Source organism: Lagenorhynchus albirostris, chromosome 16 (assembly GCF_949774975.1).
Source record: "Lagenorhynchus albirostris chromosome 16, mLagAlb1.1, whole genome shotgun sequence".
In the NCBI taxonomy this organism is placed as follows: domain Eukaryota; kingdom Metazoa; phylum Chordata; class Mammalia; order Artiodactyla; family Delphinidae; genus Lagenorhynchus; species Lagenorhynchus albirostris.
Window position 1 is genome coordinate 74,904,197 of NC_083110.1, and position 21,023 is coordinate 74,925,219.

Genomic DNA, 21,023 nt, shown 5'->3' on the forward strand with positions numbered 1-21,023 from the left:
GAACAAATATTTATTGCCAGCCTAGCGTGTGCCATGCACTGTCAAAGCCGTGGCATATAGTCCTTTCCCAGCTCTTTGCGTATCTGAATGATTCTTTTTTTCAGGTTTTAGCTCAAAAATCACTTCGTCAGACTGCCTTCCCTGACCACCCTCTCTAAAGAGCCCCTCCTCCCCCACTATCTCTTTAACTTGCTTAGTTTCTCCATTGCATTAAAATCTGTATTTATCTTGCTAGTTTAAGGACTAGCTCCCGCTACAGACTGCAGACTCCATGAGGTCGGGACGGCATCTATCTTGTTCTCAAGTGTGTGTCTAATGCCTCTTGCGGGATTTGGCATGGTACGTGCTCAACAAACAGGTTAAATATTTACGAATAAATATTTATGATAATACATATTTATGTTCCAGCCTTTCGACTAATCGAATATCGACTAATCGAATGACTAATCGAATTTCGACTGATCATTCTTTAAGTTTCTCTAAGCCTCGTGTCCTATTAAGTAGGAGGTGCAGATACAGTTCTAGGGAGAGAGAAATTGTTAGAATTGGCGCGAAGAGCTGTAAAGCGTTTTTCCCCAGGTCACACAGCAGCCTGTGAATTTATACTTCCTGGACTGATTATGGGACAGCTTGCAAACAAACTATCTGCAAACGAATGAAGCCTATTTTTAAAGATCCCTGTGCCTGGAAGTTCTAGGCGGTGACACAAGAGAACCCTGAGTCCCAACCCCGAGCCAAACCCCGTGGTCCTCGAAAACTACGAATCCCAGGATGCACCGCAGCGCAAGGGCCCAGCGCTCCGCGCGCGGTCCTCCCCAACGCGCCCGAGGTCGCCGCCCCTGAACCAGGAAGACGCCCCCTAACCCGGCCCGCCACGCCTCCAGGACCCGCGCGGGGCCTGCCGGGACTTGTAGTCTCCTCGGGCTGGGAGTGCCCGCTCTGGAATCTCTGCCGCCGTCTGGGGGCTGAGGTAGCGCGGGCACGCGTGCGCAGTGCGCGGGCGGGCCGTCGTGGGCGCCGCTCCCGGCAGCTCGGTGCCTGTGGGACCAGGGGCCGCGGCGGCGCCGGTGCTCCCGAGCGAGGGCCGCCGTGAAGTTCGGCGTGAGGAGCGCGGCCGCGCCGGGGCGAGGTGAGCAGGGCCGGGCTCCGGGAGCGCGGCGCCGGCTGAAGCGAGCTGGGAGGCTCGAGGGACCGGCGGGCGCTGGTAAGTGCGGGCCCGCGGGCGGTGGGGGGCGCGGGGTCCCGGGCTGCGCCCCGAGGCCTCTCTCCTGGCCGGTCGGCCCGCGCGGCTGCACCTGGTAGAGGCCGCGGGGCCGGCTCACCTGCGCGCGCCGAGTTCTGGGCGGCGGGAGGGGGCGGCGGCGGCGTCTTCCCGCGGCTCCTTCCTTTATTGTTTTCCTGACCTCGGCCCTCGGCGGCGTCCGGCCGAGGAGGATGGGGAGCCCGGCGGCAGTCGCTGTCGCCGAGGAGCCGTGCGGTGGCTCTGCTAAAAAGTACCGTCGCGCCCTCCTCCCGGACGCCCGGCCGGCCAGCTGTCGGGGGATTCCCGGCGGGCGACGCCTGTCGAATGGCTAGACTTAAGGGCAGAGCTCACGGGGGCTCAGCTGCCTAGGGGCATCGTCTTGTATTATGTTAATGCGCTTTCACTTTAGGACTCGCCGAGTCAGAAGTCGATTCCGCCCTGTGCCCTAGCATCCTGCAGTATTAGTGCTTTACCCTAGCACCTTAATGGTGCAGTGACCAGTGCGAAAGTTGGAAGTGACTTGTTCAGGGTCACGCAAGTAGGACCAAGGAGGCGACCAGAACCCAGGTCTTTAAGCTTAGAGGCCAGCTGCCAGTCTCACCGCTTTGGGACCGTCTTGAGTGGTTTGTGGTTTATTTCAGATTCTTTCTATTGACCCTCCTGGATAGACCATCAGAGGGGAAAGTGTTGTCATAATGAAAGTCGTGTTTACCGCCTTTGGTAGAATTCTAGTTATGCTGTGCCCAACAGCAGAGCATCTGCGCGCGGCTGGCCACCTGAATAATGAAACTCGATCGCTCTGTTGGGGTCAGGTCCTAGAGGAGGTTATAGAAGATATAGTAAGGCAATTTGGGCCATTTTTTTCCCCCTCCGATTTCACCTTACAGTCCTATAATGCTTGTTTTCTTATTTTATGATTGATCGTTGTTGGTTTTGATAAGATTTTCTTAGCTTTAACGGAGTCGTTGCCGTTTGTCAATTCGTTTTTTTAACTAGAAAACCTTATTTCCTGTGTGCTTAACGACTGGAACCAATAGCGCACTATGCGGTTTATACCATAGTCTTTTATCCGAGAACTACTCATCTGTCTGCTTTATTTCCCCCCAGGCACACAGCTTACACACTTTCTATGTTAGTTTAAAGCCATTGAAACTCTACAGCAAAATTGGGGTAAGCTTTATATGATTCAGAGAAAAACTTGAAAAAATCATTTTGTAAAACAGTGTTTTTTTCACAGAAGAACTTGAAGAATTGCTATTTAAAAAATAGTAAGATTCATTCTGACTAAAAAGCCTATTGCGTTTCATACTTAAATTTTCATAGTAACACATTTGTGGCAAAAGATATTTCCCCAAGTAGAGTTAGTTTAAATCCTTAACTTGGCCATATCTTCCCAGGGGAAATTACATTTTAGAATATTTATGTATTTAAACAAGAGTATTTAAGCTTAGCAGAATTTGAGTTAATAATTAATTTATTTTATAGTGCTGTAAACCCTACAGTGTATCCATTGACAGGATTCTCTTGAAGAGTGTACCTGTATCAAAGGATACGGCCATGCATTTGTCCTTTGTGGTAAGCAGAGGATAACTTTGTGGCATTAAGGAGATGTGATTTATATGTATTGAAACTGCTTCATACCTCATTTTATCTTGTTAATTAGTATTTTTATTGTTGTTTTTGAGGAAGGGGGGAAGTCGCAGGTTTGTATCCCCCTCCCCCCTAGTTTTAGCAATGTAGCAAAATAGGAAAGAGGTGGTGTGTAAATGTGAGTTTGTCATAGACTAGGAGAGACAGTAAAACAGGATAAGTATACAATTGTTAGGAAACTGCCATGAGTTCATAAGCCGGAAGGACCGTTTTAGAATTGTTTAAGGACATTAAGAATAGCATAGAGTTATTTTCTTTAAAAAGTCACTGTGGGCAACACTCACATGTTGGTTGTTAATACATAGGTTGTGATATTGAAGACCCCTAGGAGAGTAACTTGGGAAAGATGGAAACATTTTATCTTTTTATAGGGCTTTTTCTCAAAAAACATTTAATGCAGCTTAAAAAATAAAGACTTTTATTTAAGCCTGAAAGTTCTTACATTCCTACTGCAAAACCCACAGTTACTTCTACCGATGATAATTTGTAATCCAGAATGAAATCCATGAAGTAAGTTATTAGCATAATTTAAGTCGGCCTTTGACATTGAAGTACCGTTTGATGTTAAATAATTGTTCTTGTTTAAATAACTGTCATTTAAGAACGAGGAAGATAAATAGTTTTCTGAATAAAATGTAGTAATTATTCAGATGTGACAGTAGTTACTCACACTCTGCCTTTATTAGACAGAAAATTTCAAGTTCTGTAGCAGTAACTGCCTCAGCTTTATTACTTTTTCACATGCTTGAGCATTTTACTTTTGATAATATTAAAATTTGATTTTAAATTTCAAGGTGATTCTCTCATTTAGATCTGCAATGATACAATAAAATGGCTTTATTAGGAGATAAATATTAACATTTAGTTTTAATTCTTTTGGCCATTTGTAAGTACCTAGCATTTGGAAATTTATTGACTGGTATCAGAAAAGAGTTCCTAGGGTAGAAACTTTCTGTTGCTTTAGATGCTTGTCTGCAATGCTTAATGATTTTTAGAAAGATAAACGTGTGGATTTTTTTCTTAATTTAAAAATAAAAATTGTTGGTATTTGTTGCAGCAATAGGATTTTGTTATGCTTAATGAGTGACATTAAACCATTTGAACTCTGAGTGATATTTTTTCCCAGTAGTTGCTGTATGATAAAGAACACGTGAATTTGTAATTCCTAGAAGATATTTAAGCAAACATGTGCTTGCTGTTTATTTTGGTAAGCCTTTGATTAGTTGAATTGCTTTGATTTAGGAGGATGGTATTTTGAGGATTTTAAATCATAAACATTCTTTGAACTGGAATTTCTGTTGAATGTAAAAGAAAAATCAAAGTCATTTAGGATATTATTTTAATACTTAAGTCTTTAGAGTCTTAAAAATATTGAAGTCTTAAATATTTTTTCCTACATGGAACCCTTATCAGACTTATCAGTCTGATAATTTTGTTCTTCAGAAAGTTGTGGTTTTACTCCTTTGGGTAGCCTAGCCTTTAATAGTTTAACCCTTGAAATCTGGATTCTGGATTCAGTTTAACCTCTTCTTGAAGAAAGGACAATCACAGGCACTTAGAATTGGAAGTGGTCTCAGAGGACTTCTAATGTAGCATCTTGTTGGGTCCCGTAAATCCCCCATGGGAATTTCCACATCAGGTGTTCCTGTCATTACTGAGGGCAGTGGTGCTGTGCCGTATGTCGTCAGGTTATTGAGCGGTCTGAGCTTGGTGAGAACAGATTTAAGACGGTTATATTTTTCCACATTGACTGCTTTCAACTATGCTTTGTTGGATCTTCCCTCTCCCTGCTTCCTCATGATTTCATGGGCAAATGGTAGCTTTTCTATCATTCACAGCTATTAAAAGCTCCAGTCTAATCTATTTCAGTTTAAACCTTCAATCTCCTATTAAAGCTCCACTCCTCCTTTAACCCAGTATCTGGCCACTTATTCCCTGAAGCACTTGGAGTGGGGAGGGATTGTGATGTGCTCCCTGGATACCTCTTTCTTTTCCCTCTTTGTGGATGTATTTGAATAGAGACTAGTTAGAAGAAAAATGAAAAAAGGCAACTCTTTCTTACCTGGCGTTATTAAAGCCTTTTCTTGATTAACAGTGGCGAGCCATTAATATCTAGTAGTAGGCTTCCAAACTGGAATTTTTGGTGAGATCTTGCAGGGAGAGTCCCCACTGCACAGTCCCTGGATATGAAATTTGCTGTGGGTAAACCTTTACCAATCTACACTCCTTCCTCATTTCTGTCCTCTCAGTCTACTTGCTGGTTCTTATGAGTGTTTGGGGGTAAGGTGGGTTTCTCTCTGCAGCCAGATTTTTTGATAACAGCAAGACAGCTCAAGTCCAGCTACCTTCTGTAATTTACACTTAATACACTGGAAACTTACTTCCTTTTGATGTCAAATGGTGGCCTGCAGCCTGCTTAAGTCTGCTCCCTTTCTGTGCCCTGCCGTTTCTCATCAATTCTCTTTGTCCCCCTGCTCAAATAGGCACAGGGTCACTCAGTCTACTTCATAAGCAGACATTGAACTGGAGAAAGAGATGACAATTTGTCCTTCTTGTAGGCACTTCTGATCTTGGTGAATGATTCTCTTGGGGCCCCCTACCACTGCTTTTGGGTGACCATCACCTTCCTTCTCCCTGAACACTTGGAATACTAGTGTTTTTCCCTCTTTCCTGTCAGCTGCTCGTGTAGAGTGGAATGACGGTAAGACGTTGGTTAGAGTACCATAGCCCTGAGGTGTGTGTGGGGTGTCAGGGCCAGACTCCACAGGTATTTGATCCTTGATGTCTGTATATCTTAAGCTTTGTGTTGTCAGAAGTTTTGGGACAAGAGTAGTCTCATTCAGCATCTAATCAGGACTTGAGTAGTGAAGTCCTGTGGGCCTAATGAAGTCTCACTGTGCAGAATTTAATTTTTCTTTTCTTTCTCTCTTTTTGATTTTTGTTTTGTTTTTATTTTTTTGACTTGCTTCATGGTTCCTGATTGATGAAGTGTTAACTGTGTGTGTTAATTTATGAATGTTTGTATGATCTAACTATGCCCTTAGAGCACAAGTAAAGCTGAAGGATAGATTTTGTAGAGGTTTTAATTACACAGTTTTATCTGTTCTTACCTCATACGAGCTTTACTGAAAGTATAAATCCAAACAGAAATATACTATCGAACCTTTTTCCTTCCATCATCTAAGCAAACCAGTCGATTAAATCGTTTGCTAAATGATTTCTCATCAGATGACGCAAAAGCGGCTTTCTGTCTGGAAACTTAAACATTAATATTTGATGCAATAATTATGGGTTCCTTAATTTTTCATTCAACAAATTGTTATTGAGTCCCTTCCATGTTCCAGCCACTGTTTTAGGCATTGGAGAAACAATAGTAAATAGAAAAAAAGTCCCTGATCTCATGGAGCCTACATTCCAGTGTGGGGAAACAGACAAGAAATAAGTAAATGATATTGTTTGTTAGCAGTAAACACTAAGGAGAAAAATGAAGTGGGGAAGGGAGATGGGAAGTGGCAGGACAGTTTGGAGCATTTGCAGTTTTAGATGGGGCGTCAAGAAGGCTTCCCTGAGAAAGTGACATTTGAGTTAAAAGGCTCCGAGTGGGGAGCTTGTCTAGTGTGGTAGGCGTCAGTACTAGATGAGTAATCAAGCGGGGGAACTGGGACAGTTTGGGGTGGGGGGTAGGTGAAGCCTGTATGTCTTTGTAAGAGCTTTGGTTTTTACTTTGAATGAGATGGGATTGCATTAAAACAGTGGTTCTTAACCTTGGCTGAATGTGGGAATTATTGGGGGAGCTTTAAAAATGTACTGATGCTTAGATCCAATCTCCAGAGTTTCTGATTTAATTGGTCTGAATGCTCTAATCTAGGCATCAGGATTTTCAAAAAAACTCCCAGGTAATTTTAATAAGCAGCCAAAGTTGAAGAGATTTGAGCAGAGTGACATTTTATAGTACTGAAGAACATGGGCTTTAGAGCCAGATTCCCCTGGTTTGGATCCTGGCTCTGCCACTTCCTAATCATGTGACCTTGTACAAGTTATTTTTAAAATCTTCTGTGCTTTGTTTTTCTCATCTGTAAAATTATTATAAGGATTAAATTAATTTTAAATATTTGCTTGGCAAATATTGAATAAACACTCGAACATACGTTTTAATGAGATCACTCTGACAGCTGTATTGAAAATGGAGTGAAGGGGGCAGGGATGCCCTTGCAGTAGTCCAGCTGAGAGGTGATGGTGGCTTGGACCAGAGTGGCAGCAATGCAAATGGTGGGATTCTGGATATACTTAGAAGATGGAGCCAGTAGGATTTGCTTATGGACTGGACATGGAATGAGAGAAGCAAGCCTTGATCAAGTGTGACTCCAAATTTTGCCTGAACAGCTGGAAGAAGGGAGTGACTTTACTGAGATGGGAAGGACAGAGGGGAACAGATTGCTGAGGGGGTATATCTGGGCTCAGTTTGCTAAGTGTGAGAGGCCTGTTAGGTAAGTAAGTAGATCCATAGAGTTGGCAGTTGTATACATGAGTCTGGAGTCCAGCAGAGTGTCCAGGGCTGGAGATAGCAGTATTTAGACCTATGTGAATGAGTGAGCTCACCAAGAGATTGAGTGTAAATAGAGAAGAGGTCCGTGGACCATCCCCTGGGACACTACAACATTCAGAGGTCTAGGAGAGGAAATGTTTTTTAAGGTTTCTGATGTGCTCTGGAATGAAAGATAAAAGACAGTTATAATTCTTTTTTTTTTTTAAACAGCTTGGTTGAGGAATAATTCACTCAAAGTGTGCAATTCAGTGGTTTTAATATATTTGCAGAACTGTGCAACTGTTATCACAGTCAGTTTTAGAGTATTTTTAGCACCTTAAAGAGAAACCCTGAACCCTCCCATCTCTAGGCAACTCTTCATTCCTTCCCATCCCCCATCCTCCTAGGCAACTACTAATCTACTTTCTATCTTCATAGATTTGCTCATTCTGGATATTTCAGATCAGTGGAATCATATAGTGTTGTGATCTATTTAGAGAGAAGTGATATCCGTTAATCCCTGGCTTCTAGATTCATTAGATGCTAAATCATTTGGTAAAGGTGGGGACTATAAGATCTCACCACTGTAAAGATACATATACGTACATTTTGCTCTTTGTAATTGGTAAGAGCACGGGGGTGAAATTTTGAGACTGAATATTCTGTTCCCTAACAACCTGTTTTCTTGTGGTATTGGTATTCATTGAAGACTCTTGCTTAAATCAGTGATTATATTGGAATTGCAAAGTGGTGATTTTCTATTACTATCATATTTTCAAAGATCATGAGTTCATACTAACTGATTCAGATGCATTGTATAGAATTTTTCCTTTTGTTTTGTATTTGTACGTTTTTTCCCTTACTGTGAAAATCTAGGTTCCTAATAACAAAATTTGTTTTATTTTACTTTAAATATAATCATAGCATCAGTATGTTTTACATTGTCCTGTGATGCACCTGAAGTACTATCATTTGCATAAAATTGTTTCAGAATTACAGTAGCAAGTAGGATTGCTGGTCATAGGGTAAATGCACATGTTAAATAGTGCCAGGTTCATCTCAGTAGGGTCATACCATTCTGCATTCCCACCAGCAATATAAGAGAGTTACTGTTTTCTTACAGCCTTACTAGTATTGTAGGTTGTCAGATTTCTGAATTTTTGCCAGTCTCATAGATAAGAAATGGTATCTCTGTGTAGTATAGACTTTTTTTGAACTTTTCTTATGAAAAAAAGTTCTTATTAACCTTTCTTTTTGTAAAGAAGGATTGTGAACTTCCACAGAAGTAGACAGGATTGTATAACTACAGTATCCATCATCTAGCCCCGACAACTGCCCACCCAGGCCATCCCTCCTTCATCCACCCCTCCTTCCAGAGTATTCAGATAATGTTTTGTCTCTGTATGAATAAATATCTCTAAATGATGCGAATTCATTTTCTTAGTAACATAACCACAATACCATCACCACACTGAAAAAAATATATATGTTTCCTTAATTTCATGAGGCAGTATTCAAATTTCCGGTTTCCTTAGATAACTCAGTGTTGTTGTTGTTAACAAGATTTAGATAAGGCCCACATGTTGTGATTATGTCTTTTTAGGTCTTTTAACTTATAAGTTCTTCCTCCAGTTCCTTTCCCCCTACTCCCTTGGAATTTATTTCTGAAGAAGCCATGTTGTTTGTCCTGAGAAACTAATTATAGTTTGAATTTTGCTGTTTGAATCTCTGTGATATAGGTTAACGTATTCTTTCTCTGTCTTCTCTATTTCCTATAAATTGGTAGTTAGATCTAGATTCAGGTATTTGTACTTTTTTTTTTCATAAGTGTTTTATAGATGGTATAAATTCCACAAGGAGGCACATGAAGTCTGGTTGCCTTTTTTTGCTTGTGGTGTCAGTAGCAATGCCTACAGTATCGTGTGTCATTTTGGGATTTTCTTATCATGAGTGATTGAGCATCTCTTAATATGTTTGAGGGTCATTTTTATGTCTTTTTCTGTGGAATGTCTGTTCATGTCTTTTGCCCACTTTTCTACTGAAGTTTTGATATATTTCCCTTGACATTTTTTGCAGACTCTTTAAATGTTAGGGAGATTAGCCCTTTGTAATATAAGCTGCAAGTATTTTCTACTGGTTTTGACTTGCTGATCAGGATTTGCCATGCAAAATATTTTTTAAAAAGTTATTTGTAGTCAGATTTATTTAATGAATTTTTTATTATGCTGGATTTTTAAAACTTTTTGGAGTTTAAATTACATACAATAAACTGTATCCATTTAGAGTTTACAATTTGATGAGTTTTGACCATATTGTTGCATGCAGTAGGAGTCCCTTTATATTGTAGACTGCTTTTCCATTGTATAAACATACTACATTTTGTTTATCTTTTCACCTTTTGATGGACATTTGGGTTGTTTCTAGTTTGTAGCTATTATGAATAAAGCTGCTACTACTAATGGTTGTGAATTAGTCTTTGCATGAATATATGTTTTCATTTCTCTTGAGTAAATACTTAGGAATAGAATGGCTGGGTCATAGGGTAGGTGTATGTTTGGTTTTATTGTCAGAACTTTTCCCGTAGTGATTGTACCATCTTACATTCCCATCAACAGTACATAAATTCTGGATGCACCACACCTTTAATAACATTTGGTGTTGTCAATCTGTTTTAATTTTAGCCAGTCTGGTGAGTATATACGGCATCTTTTTTAAAAGAAATTCGGCATTATTGAGGTACAATTTTACATACAATAAATTTTACCTCTTTTAGTGTATAGTTCTGTGAGTTTTGACGGATGCATGTAATTATATAAGCTCTACCACAATCAGGATGTGCAACAGCTATGTTGCCAAAAAAATTTCTCTCTTGTTCTTTCTCTCTTTTGTTCTTGTTCTCTCTTGTTCTTCTATCGCAAGCCCTAGCAACTCTGATCTGGTTTTTATCACTGTAGTTTTTTTTTTTTTAATTTGTATGCAATACAGCTCACTGTATGTGGTATTTGAGCCTACTTTTGATAAATACATAGTTGTGTATCCTATTACAATCAAGATACAGAACAGTTCCATCACTCCGTCAATTACCCTTTGAAGTCAGTCCCTCTCACTGATCTGTTCTCTGTCCCTATAGCCTTTTGGTCTGGCTTTTTTCACTTAACAAAATACCCATATTGTGTGTATCAATACTTTGTTCCTTTATCTTGCTAAGTAGTATTCCATTGTATTGGATGTACCACAGTTTCTTCATTTACCAGTTAAAGGACATTTGGTTTGTTTCTGCTTTTTTGCCAATTATGAATAATGTTGTTTTAAACGTTTGCATATAGGTTTTGTATAAACATAAGTTTTCAATTCAGTTGGATAAATACCTAGGAGTGGCATTGCTGGGCCATATCGTTAAGGGTACGTTTAACTTTCTAAGAAACTGCCAAACTGTCTTCCCAAGCTACTGTGCCATTTCGCATTCCCACCAGCAACATGAGAGACTCGTCATCTGTTTCACATCCTTGCCAGCATTTGGTATTGTCAGGGTTTTATTTGTTTGTTTTTGTTTTAGCCATTCTACTAGGTATGTAGTGGTATCTCACAGTTTTTATTTGTATCATCTTACTAATGATGAGCATCTTTATGTGCTTATTTATTATTTGTATGTCTTCCTTTTTCTTTCTTTTTTATTATTTAAAAAAAACTATGTATATCTTCTTTGTTGACTTGTCTGTTCAAATTTTTTTGCCTATTTTCTTACTTGGTTGTTTGTCTTATTGAGTTGTAATAATTCCTTGCCTATTTTTGGATATCAGTTACTTGATAGATATATGTGTACTGAATATTTTCTCCTGTTCTGTGGCTCATCTTTTGATTTCTTATTGGTGTCTTTCAAAGAGCAGTTTTTAATTTTGATTAAGTCCATTATATCAACCATTATATGGTTTAGGCTCTTTGTGTCTTATCTAAGAAATCTTTGTCTACCCCTAAGATCATGAAGACTTCATTTATATGTATATATAAATGTCTTTAAAAAATGTATCAGTGTGTGTGTGTATGTATTTTTTTTTCAAGAAGCTTAATTGTACGTTAGGTTTCTGATCCATTTCAAGTTAATTTTTTTCCACATGCATAGTTAATTGTTCCAGCACCATTTGTTGAAAGACTATATTTGGAATTGCTTTGACATCTTTGTTGAAAATCAATTAACAGTATATGTATGGGTCTGTTTCTGTATGCTATTCTGTTCCATTGATTTATTATATCTTTTCACCAGTCCTACACTATCTTTATTGCTGTAGCTCTGTTGTAAGTCTTGAAATCAAGTAATGTCGGTCTGTTCTTTGGGAAATAGATTTAGCTTTTCTAGGTTATTTGCATTTAAATATATATAATAGAACCACCTTGTCAGTTTTTACAGAATATCTTGGAATTTTGATTGGATGTATTGTATCAGTAGTTCATTCCTTTCTGTATCTGGGTAATATTCCATTGTATGTATGTACATTTACCTGTTGATGGACATATGGGTTGTTTACAGTTTTGGGCTATTGTGAATAGTGCTGCTATGAATGTTCACGTATAAGTGTTTGAGTACCTGTTTTCAATTCTTTTGGATATATACCTAGGAGTGGAAATGCTGAGTCATATGGTAATTCTACGTTTAACTTTTGAAGAACTACCAAACCGTTTTACACAGCTGTTGTACCATTTTACATTCCCACCAGCAATGTAGGTGGGTTCCAATTTCTATACATCCTTGCCTATACTCTTATTTTTTTCCTCTTTTAATTATATCCATCCAGGTGTGTGTGAAGTGGTATCTCACTGTGGTTTTGGTTTACATTTCCCTAATGACAAATAATATTGGGCAACTTTTTGTGTTCTGGTTGGCCATTTGTTTTATCTTCTTTGAGAGAAATGTCTTCTCAAGTCCTTTGTCCATTTTTTAATTGGGTTTGTTTTTTCGTTGTTGAGCTGTAGGAGTTATTTGTATATTCTGGATATTAGACCCTTATTTGCAAATACTTCCTTCCATTCTGTAGGTTGTAGTTTCATTTTCGTGATGTCCTTTGATGCAAAAAAGTTTTTAATTTTTATGAAATCCAATTTGTCTTATTTTTTCTTTTGTTGTTTGTGCTTTCAGTGTCACATCTAAGAATTCATTGCCAACTCCAAGGCCATGAAGATTTTCCTCTATGTTTTCTTGAAGTTTTATAGTTCTAGCTCTTATTTTTAGATTAATTCATTTTGAGTTATTTTTTGTATATTGTGTAAGATAGCGGTCCAGTTTAATTCTTCAGCACGTGGCTCTCCAGGTGTCCCAGCACCGTTTGTTAAAGAGGCTTCTTTCCCTATTGCATGATGTTGGCACCATCGTTGAAAATCAGTTAGCCATAGATGTATGGGTTTGTCTCTGTGCTCTCAATTCTGTTCCTTTGGCCTGTGTCTTTCCTCATGGCGTACCACACAAGTTGACAGTTTTTACCTGCAGTATGTGTTAGTATAGTGTATTAATTTTCCAAGCTTTGATTACATTTTAGAAATTTTTTAGAACTTTGGGAAAGTTCATTAAAAAATTATCTCCAAGTGCCAGATCTGTAATAACACACACATACAAACTTAATTTATACTTTTGTTTAAAACTTTTTGGGGAACACTTTTGGTGGCGCAGTGGTTAAGAATCCAACTGTGAATGCAGGGGACATGGGTTCAATCCCTGGTGTGGGAAGATCCCACATTCCACGGAGCAGCTAAGCCCGTGCACCACAACTACTGAGCCTGTGCTCTAGAGCCCGCAAGCCACAACTACTGAGCCCGCATGCCACAACTACTGAAGCCCACGCACGTAGAGCCGTGCTCTGCAATGAGAAGCCACCACAGTGAGAAGCCTGCACACCGCAATGAAGAGCGTCCCCTGCACGCCGCAACTAGAGAAAGCCCATGTGCAGCAATGAAGAACCAATGCAGCCAAAAATAAATAAACTAATTAATTAAAGAAAACTTTTTGGCGTGTTTCACCATTTCTCTGGCTGTATGCAGAATAGTGATTTAGATAAACAGTATATCAGGGCATATTCTAATTGAATTTTCACTGTTAGTTAAATGAAAAAATAGTTACATAAATAATTCAACCTGCCGAAAGATGTTGGCGCTGGCTGTAGAAGTACCTTTGGAGTAGGAATAGTCTGCAGATTTGCATCACGTCAGGAGGGAATCACATATCTACAGTTTTTAGAGAAAAATGGATGGAAACACTGCTTTTTATCCAAGCCATGGTTTTTAACTTTAATGAACATAACAAAAATTTCAGTACTTCAGAATCAGAATATGATACGCCTCTGAAGTCTCTTTTAATCTGTGACTTCTCTTTCTCTCTCCTTTTTTTTTTTTTCCCCCTGTAGTAGTTTATTTGCTGAAGAAACTGGGCTTTGGTCCTGATGTTTCCCACGGTCCACTTTTGCTGATTGAATACCTGTGGTGAAGTTTAATATGTTCTTCTGTGTTCTTTGTTTTCCTGTGAACTGGAAGCTTGACTTAGGGAAATCTAGAAACTTGATCAGATTGAGACAAACTTTTTTTTTTTTTTTTTTTTTTTGTTATATGTTCTTTATTGGTGATGTTTGTGTCTTCCATTCGGGGGGCATATAATACCTGCTTATCTCTCTTTTCATGATGTTAACTTACTTTATTTTGATTCATTTTGGTTTTAATAATACCAAGGATTTTAGAGTGACAGGATGATGTAAACGTTAAGATATAAGCTCTGGAGTCCAAGAATCTGGGTTCATGTTTTGATTCATTACCTGCTAGTTCACTAATCTTGGAAAGGCACTTCCCCTTCTCAGTGTTATATTTCTTACCTATGAAATGGGGATGACGATGCCTACTCATAGTGAAAAGTTAAGTAAATTATTCAGCTGACATGAATAGCTGTCCCTTGTCCGCATCAGTTCTATATAGTTGCATTTAGTAACCACTCACAATAAGCTTAATTTCAAGTGATTTTTGCCTATGCTTTTATGTATTCACATTAACCAGCCCCCACCTAATGTTGGAAAGTGGGCTTTTTGTTGAATAAACCATACCATAGCACATTTAATGCTTGAAGTCCACTGAGAAGTACTTACTGTTAATGTTTTTATTTTACAGTGTAATGTTCAAGCATAGAAATGCCTTATGTGGATCGTCAGAATCGCATTTGTGGTTTTCTAGACATTGAAGAAAATGAAAACAGTGGGAAATTTCTTCGGAGGTACTTCATACTGGATACCAGAGAAGATAGTTTTGTATGGTACATGGATAATCCACAGGTTTGTAAAATCCAAAGGGTTACCTCTTCAAAAGCATACAAGAGTTTTAATTATGAAAGTATTTGATATACTATGCAGGTGTTAGGATTTGTCTTCCTAAACAAAATATGTTTAGATTTATTTCTACTGACTGTATTCTCCTTGCCCTGTACCCCCAACTCCTACTGTGTTAAATAAATTTCAGAAGATGAAACTAAGTTTATTTGATAAAAATTTATGCATGTATTTATGTTTTCCCTTCCTTGGGAGGGGCAACTCTTAACTCTGGTAGAAAATTTTTGAATCGTTTTAATTTAAGATACTGTCTCTAAGATAGAGACTACTATCTTTTGGTAAATAAACTACTTAAACGAGTTGATACTCTTGCACATGTATAGTCCTTTCATCTTGTAGTGTCAGACTTGAGTGTTGCCACTCGTGAATTTGATTTTATTGTTGTTTTGCAAATTATTGGAGGTAAATGTCATATATTAAAAATTAGAATCCCAGTTTTAAGATCTGTGAGTGGCCTTGGATTAGAGATCATCTGTTGAGTAGTTTTAAATTTTCTCTGCCTGTGAAACTCTTTATTCAAATTGAGAAGTATGTTGCAAGGAAGCATGTGCAAAGCAAGAGATGAGTCCCTAGCAAACTTCTAAGCTGATTTGGTCTAGTGGATGACTTGTGCAGGTGAGGAATGAAAAGTTGGGGAAGAGCAGGGACTGGTAGGAGGTTCCATTCTGTGTCACAGAGTAGGACCCAGATCCCCTAACAACTGGTCTGGTATTCTTTCCTCCCCAGTACTGATTTTAGGTTAGACAAAATAAATATGTGCTAATGCATTTATATTTGTTTATATATAATTTGAGATGTAAGGAACTATATTCAATATCCTGAGATAAATCATAATGGGAAAGAATATAAAAAAGAGTGTGTATGTATATGTGTGTATATGGCATATATATATGCAGCAGAAATTAACACAAAATTGTAAATCAACTATATTTCAGTAAAAAAATTAAAATAAAAAAGGAAAAAAAAGAGAACTAGGATAAATACTAGACAATTGCAAAAGTAATCAATTGGCAATACCCTTGAAGGCCACAGGGTACTGAGTAACCCCCAGCAGGACTTTGTGAAAAGCAAGTCCAGTCAGGAAGCAAACATCCCCTCATCCTGTCCTGTAATGGGGACAGACCAAGGAGAGATGATAAATTGGAGCTTGGCTTCTGACAGGTTTTTTCTTTTTTCCATTTTTTGGCCGCGCCATGCGGCATGGGGAATCCCAGTTCCTGGAGCAGGGATCAAACCCGCGCCCCCTGCATTGGAAGCGCAGAGTCTTAACCACTGGACCGCCAGGGAAGTCCTATGACAGGTTTTTTTTTCCTTCTGTTATACAAAAGGTAATAAGATGGTGATCAGGGCAGCCTCCAGCGATCTGGTTTAAAATATACCCAAGGTCACACAATACAAGAAGTTGAAGTTTTAGAAAATACAGTGTCATATATCTTGGATTTGGAGTTTATACATTTATCATTTCCTACACCAGATATACTGACAACTCGCACTTCTACTGATGATTAAAAGAAATTATAAACGTAAAAAAAAAAAAAAAAGAATTTGAGTTGTTAGGGACCTTAGTCCTTAGTATTAATTCAACCTCCTCCTTAATGCAAGAAACCCATCTATCCCTGATCTTCACTTTAACTGTTGTTTGAACTATATATTACTAAAAAAACAAAAAAAAGTGTTTATTATATTCGACACAGTTTTTAATTATTATTTTTTTTGTGCACCAGAAGCTGGTTCCTTGGATCTTCTACTTATTGATCTACTTTTGCCTCTTCTACTTACTGATCTACTTTTGCTCTCTGATTCTCTATAAATTTAGTCCTTTATCCACATGCAGCCTTTCAAATTTTGGAAGATAATTTGTATTTTAATTCAGTTTATATTATTTGAGTGCTGACTTTGTATGAGACTTTCTTTGCTAGGAACTGTCTTTTCTCTCTCCTTATCCTTATTGAGTTTATTGACACCCTGTTTTACTCCCTTATCTCTGGGTATGACCAACTTTCTTGGGTGATAGTAACCTGTCTATGCAACTGCATGATTAATACCTTTATTTACTTGACCAGAGTCACTGGGAGAAGGAACAAGTCAGCAGAAATCAAAAGTTCATGTTTACCTTCTTTTTCCTTTTTTTAAAAACATAAATCCAGTTCCTCCCTTTTACTACCCATCCCTTTATCTGTGGCACAGTCCCTTCCCAAACTCCTTTTCCCAAGGTGGAAAGTAACTTAGCCCCCTTTGACTCCCTCTGATTACAGTTTCTTAGATTCCAGTTTCGGTTTTCCTCCCCCATGCAAACCACTGCTCAGTCCTGCCTGTGAGCTCTCTCTCATTTGTCTTCATAAGATCTGGCTGACTCGTATATAGTTTCTCCTGAATTTTATTTATAACTCCTTGATTGTTTTTCTGTCTTTATATGTAATAGAGTCTTCTTAGAATTTCTCCTTTTGTCGGTACTTCCCACTTAAACAGAGCTAAAAGAAGAAAAGTACAAAATAGAATATGTTTATTACACTGAAGGAACCATAAGCTTGAATTTCAGAGGAAAGGTGTGATTATAGCTAGCAGAGGGAGTGAAAGTCTTGACGGAGGTGGTAACATTTGAAATTGATCTAGAAGAATGGGTATGATTTTGGCCAAGAGGTGGAGAAGTGGGTATTCTGGTGCTCAAAGAATAGCATGGGCAGGAAATCAAAGTAAGAAACCCTGTAGTGTATTTGGAAAATAGTTCACTTTGGCTATAGCAGGGAGGGTATATGTTAAAGTTTGGACTCAGCTAGATCTTTTTCACATGAACTCTTCTAAAGCCAGATTTCTGTGGTGTAATTAGCCCATTAGTGTTTTTGAATGTAGTATAGAATTTTAAATCTGTCTTTTTATTCAGTTCTTAATAATTTTATCTCTTCATTCCAACTGATAAGAATCTTTTACAATCTGCATTCTACTGTCCAGTGTATTAGCCATCAATACCAGCTTTGTGTCACTTTAAAATGTATTAAGGCACATCTCTTCATGAAAACTTCAGTAAAATGTCTTGATAAGATTATTGTGGTTGAACCACATGAAATTGCCAATATACCACCATTTTGATCTACTAAAAAACGGCAATTTCATATGATTCAATCTGGTTGCTATGTTAAGTGCTGTAACACTGACTGCTTTACTGATCATAGTAACCCTGATAATGAAAGAAGTTAGTTTGGCTCACCTGTCCTTAGGGAGCCGTTCTTCCTCTGATCACTGCTTTCTTTACCACTAACCATTGGTTTAAAAATCCATTGTAGTGTATTACTAGGGATCAATTTGGGGCTTTCTGTGTTGTTTTTTTAAAAATAAATAAATTTATTTATTTATTTATGGCTGTGTTGGGTCTTTGCTGCTGCACGCAGGCTTTCTCTAGTTGCAGTGAGCAGGGGCTACTCTTTGTTGTGGTGAGTGGGCTTCTCATCGCGGTGGCTTCTCTTGCTGTGGAGCATGGGCTCTAGGCACTCGGGCTTCAGTAGTTGTGGCACGTGGGCTCAGTAGTTGTGGCTTGCGGGCTCTAGAGCACAGGCTCAGTAGTTGTGGCACACAGGCTTAGTTGCTCCGCGGCATGTGGGATCTTCCCGGACCAGGGCTCAAACCCGTGTCTCCTGCATTGGCAGGTGGATTTTTAACCACTGCGCCACTAGGGAAGTCCCGGCGCTTTCTGTGTTTTATTGAGGGAATGAGAAGTGGTGGAGAATTAAATAACTAAGTAGCTTTATTAGGAAGTGAATTTGAGAAAGCTTGAAAGAGTATTTTGGCAAAATGAGTACAGGAACTCATGAGAACAAACGGTTTCTTTCCCTTTTTATCTTAAATGTCAGATTGGTTTATTATTTCTTGTTCATTGTCAAGTAACAAATTTTGAAACCCAGATTTTTTCTGGTTGAACTTGGCAGTAATCGTACCAGTTCTTAGAAACTAGGTATTTTGAATATCATTTTATCTCCCAGCTACTTATATTTCCTTTTACTGTGCCACTATTTAATCTGTGATGCTTTATGTCATGCAGTGATGACATAGTTGCTCATTTCTCTTCCTCACACACGGGGTTAGAGCTGTATTCAGCTAGTTCAAATAATAGACTTATGGAGGACTTAAAAGAAAAATAATGATTTTGAATGGAAGGATAGCAGTGTTTGAAAAAAAATCACATTGGTAGTGGTTAGGAGATCTTGAAGATATTTTAACATTTCATTTTCTTATCCAAAATTTTTTAAAAAACCTTTAAACATAAAACATTTTATATAAAAATACAACCATTTAAAGGTATATATTAAAAATTATAATTTTATTTTATATACATATTTATGGAGATTTAAATTTGGAAGCTTGTACATAGTCTGTAGTTTAAAGCAGAACATAATAGAGTTGTAGTTTACATAGAAACTACAGGTTTTGAAAAGACCTGTCCCTGTAAACAATAATCAGTTCATGTTTGTGAATCTTAAGTCTTTTAAATTTCTAGGCTTCCATAGAATTAAATGTTTCTGCTAAGCTTATAGAGGTTTGAGAAAGGTACCTCCTAATCATTCCTGAGAACAAGCCCACAGATTTTTTTATTAAATATTTATTTATTTATGTGGCTGCATCAGGGTCTTAGATGCGGCATGTGGGATCTTTTGTTGCCGCATCTGGGCTTCTCTGTAGCTGTGGTGCATGGGCTCCAGAGGAGGGTTCCCTTTTCTCCACACCTTCTCCCGCACTTATTGTTTGTAGATTTTTTGATAATGGCCATTCTGCCGGTGTGAGGTGATACCTCATTGTAGTTTTGATTTGCATTTCTCTAATGATTAGTGATGTTGAGCGTCCTTTCATGTGTTTGTTGGCAATCTGCATATCTTCTTTGTAGAAATGTCTATTTAGGTCTTCTGCCCATTTTTGGATTGGGTTGTTTGTTTTTCTTGATATTCAGCTGCATGTGCTGCTTGTATATTTTGGAGATTAATCCTTTGTCATTTGCTTCATTTGCAAATATTTTCTCCCATTCTGAGGGTTGTCTTTTCATCTTGTTTATGGTTTCCTTTGCTGTGCAAAAGCTTTTAAGTTTCATTAGGTCCCATTTGTTTATTTTTGTTTTTATTTCCATTTCTCTAGGAGCTGGGTCAAAAAGGATCTTGCTGTGATTTATGTCATAGAGTGTTCTGCCTATGTTACCCTCTAAGAGTTTTATAGTGTCTGGCCTTAAATTTAGGTCTTTAATCCATTTTGAGTTTTTTTGTGTATGGTGTTAGGGAGTGTTCTAATTTCATTCTTTTACATGTAACTGTCTAGTTTTCCCAGCACCACTTATTGAAGAGGCTGTCTTTTCTCCATTGTATACTCTTGCCTCCTTTATCAAAGACAAGGTGACCATATGTGTGTGGGTTTATCTCTGGGCTTTCTATCCTGTTCCATTGATCTATATTTCTGTTTTTGTGCCAGTACCATACTGTCTTGATTACTGTAGCTTTGTAGTATAGTCTGAAGTCAGGGAGCCTGATTCCTCCAGCTCCATTTTTCTTTCTCAAGATTGCTTTGGCTATTCGGGGTCTTTTGTGTTTCCATACAAATTTTAAGATTTTTTGTTCTAGTTCTGTGAAAAATGTCATTGGTAGTTTGATAGGGATTGCATTGAATCTGTAGATTGCTTTGGGTAGTATAGTCATTTTCACAGTGTTGATTCTTCCAGTCCAAGAACTTGGTATATCTCTCCATCTGTTTGTATCATCTTTAATTTCTTTCATCAGTTTCTTATAGTTTTCTGCATACAGGTCTTTTGTCTCCTTAGGTAGGTTTATTCCTAGGTATTTTCTTTTTTTGTTGCAGTGGTAAATGGGAGTGTTTCCTTAATTTCTCTTTCAGATTTTTCATCATTCGTGTATAGGAATGCAAGAGATTTCTGTGCATTAATTTTGTGTCCTGCTACTTTACCAAGTTCATTGATTAGCTCTAGTAGTTTTCTGGTAGCATCTTTAGGATACTCTATGTATAGTATCACGTCATCTGCAAACAGTGACACTTTTACTTCTTCTTTTCCAATTTGTATTCCTTTTATTTATTTTTCTTTTCTGATTGCTGTGGCTAAAACTTCCAAAACTGTGTTGAATAATAGTGGTGAGGGTGGGCATCCTTGTCTTGTTCCTGATTTTAGAGGAAATGGTTTCAGTTTTTCACCATTGAGAATGACATTGGCTGTGGGTTTGTCATATATGGCCTTTATTATGTTGAGATAAGTTCCCTCTGTGCCTAC

The 21,023-nt window shown here is 38.3% G+C and overlaps 1 protein-coding gene across 5 annotated transcripts in view; it reads left to right on the forward strand.

The window, feature by feature from the left end:
* Positions 1-926: 926 nt before the first annotated feature.
* Positions 927-21,023, forward strand: part of PLEKHA1 (pleckstrin homology domain containing A1) — a 58,700-nt gene continuing 38,603 nt past the window's right edge. For 4 of the 5 annotated variants that reach the window (XM_060126150.1, XM_060126151.1, XM_060126149.1 and 1 more), the window contains exons 1-2: positions 927-1,204; positions 14,556-14,716. In XM_060126150.1, coding sequence (XP_059982133.1) covers positions 14,576-14,716 — 141 coding nt within the window. In that variant the 5' untranslated portion in view covers positions 927-1,204; positions 14,556-14,575. Of the gene's footprint in view, positions 1,205-14,555; positions 14,717-21,023 lie in introns of those variants that run through there. The other variant, XM_060126153.1, reaches the window with a different exon arrangement.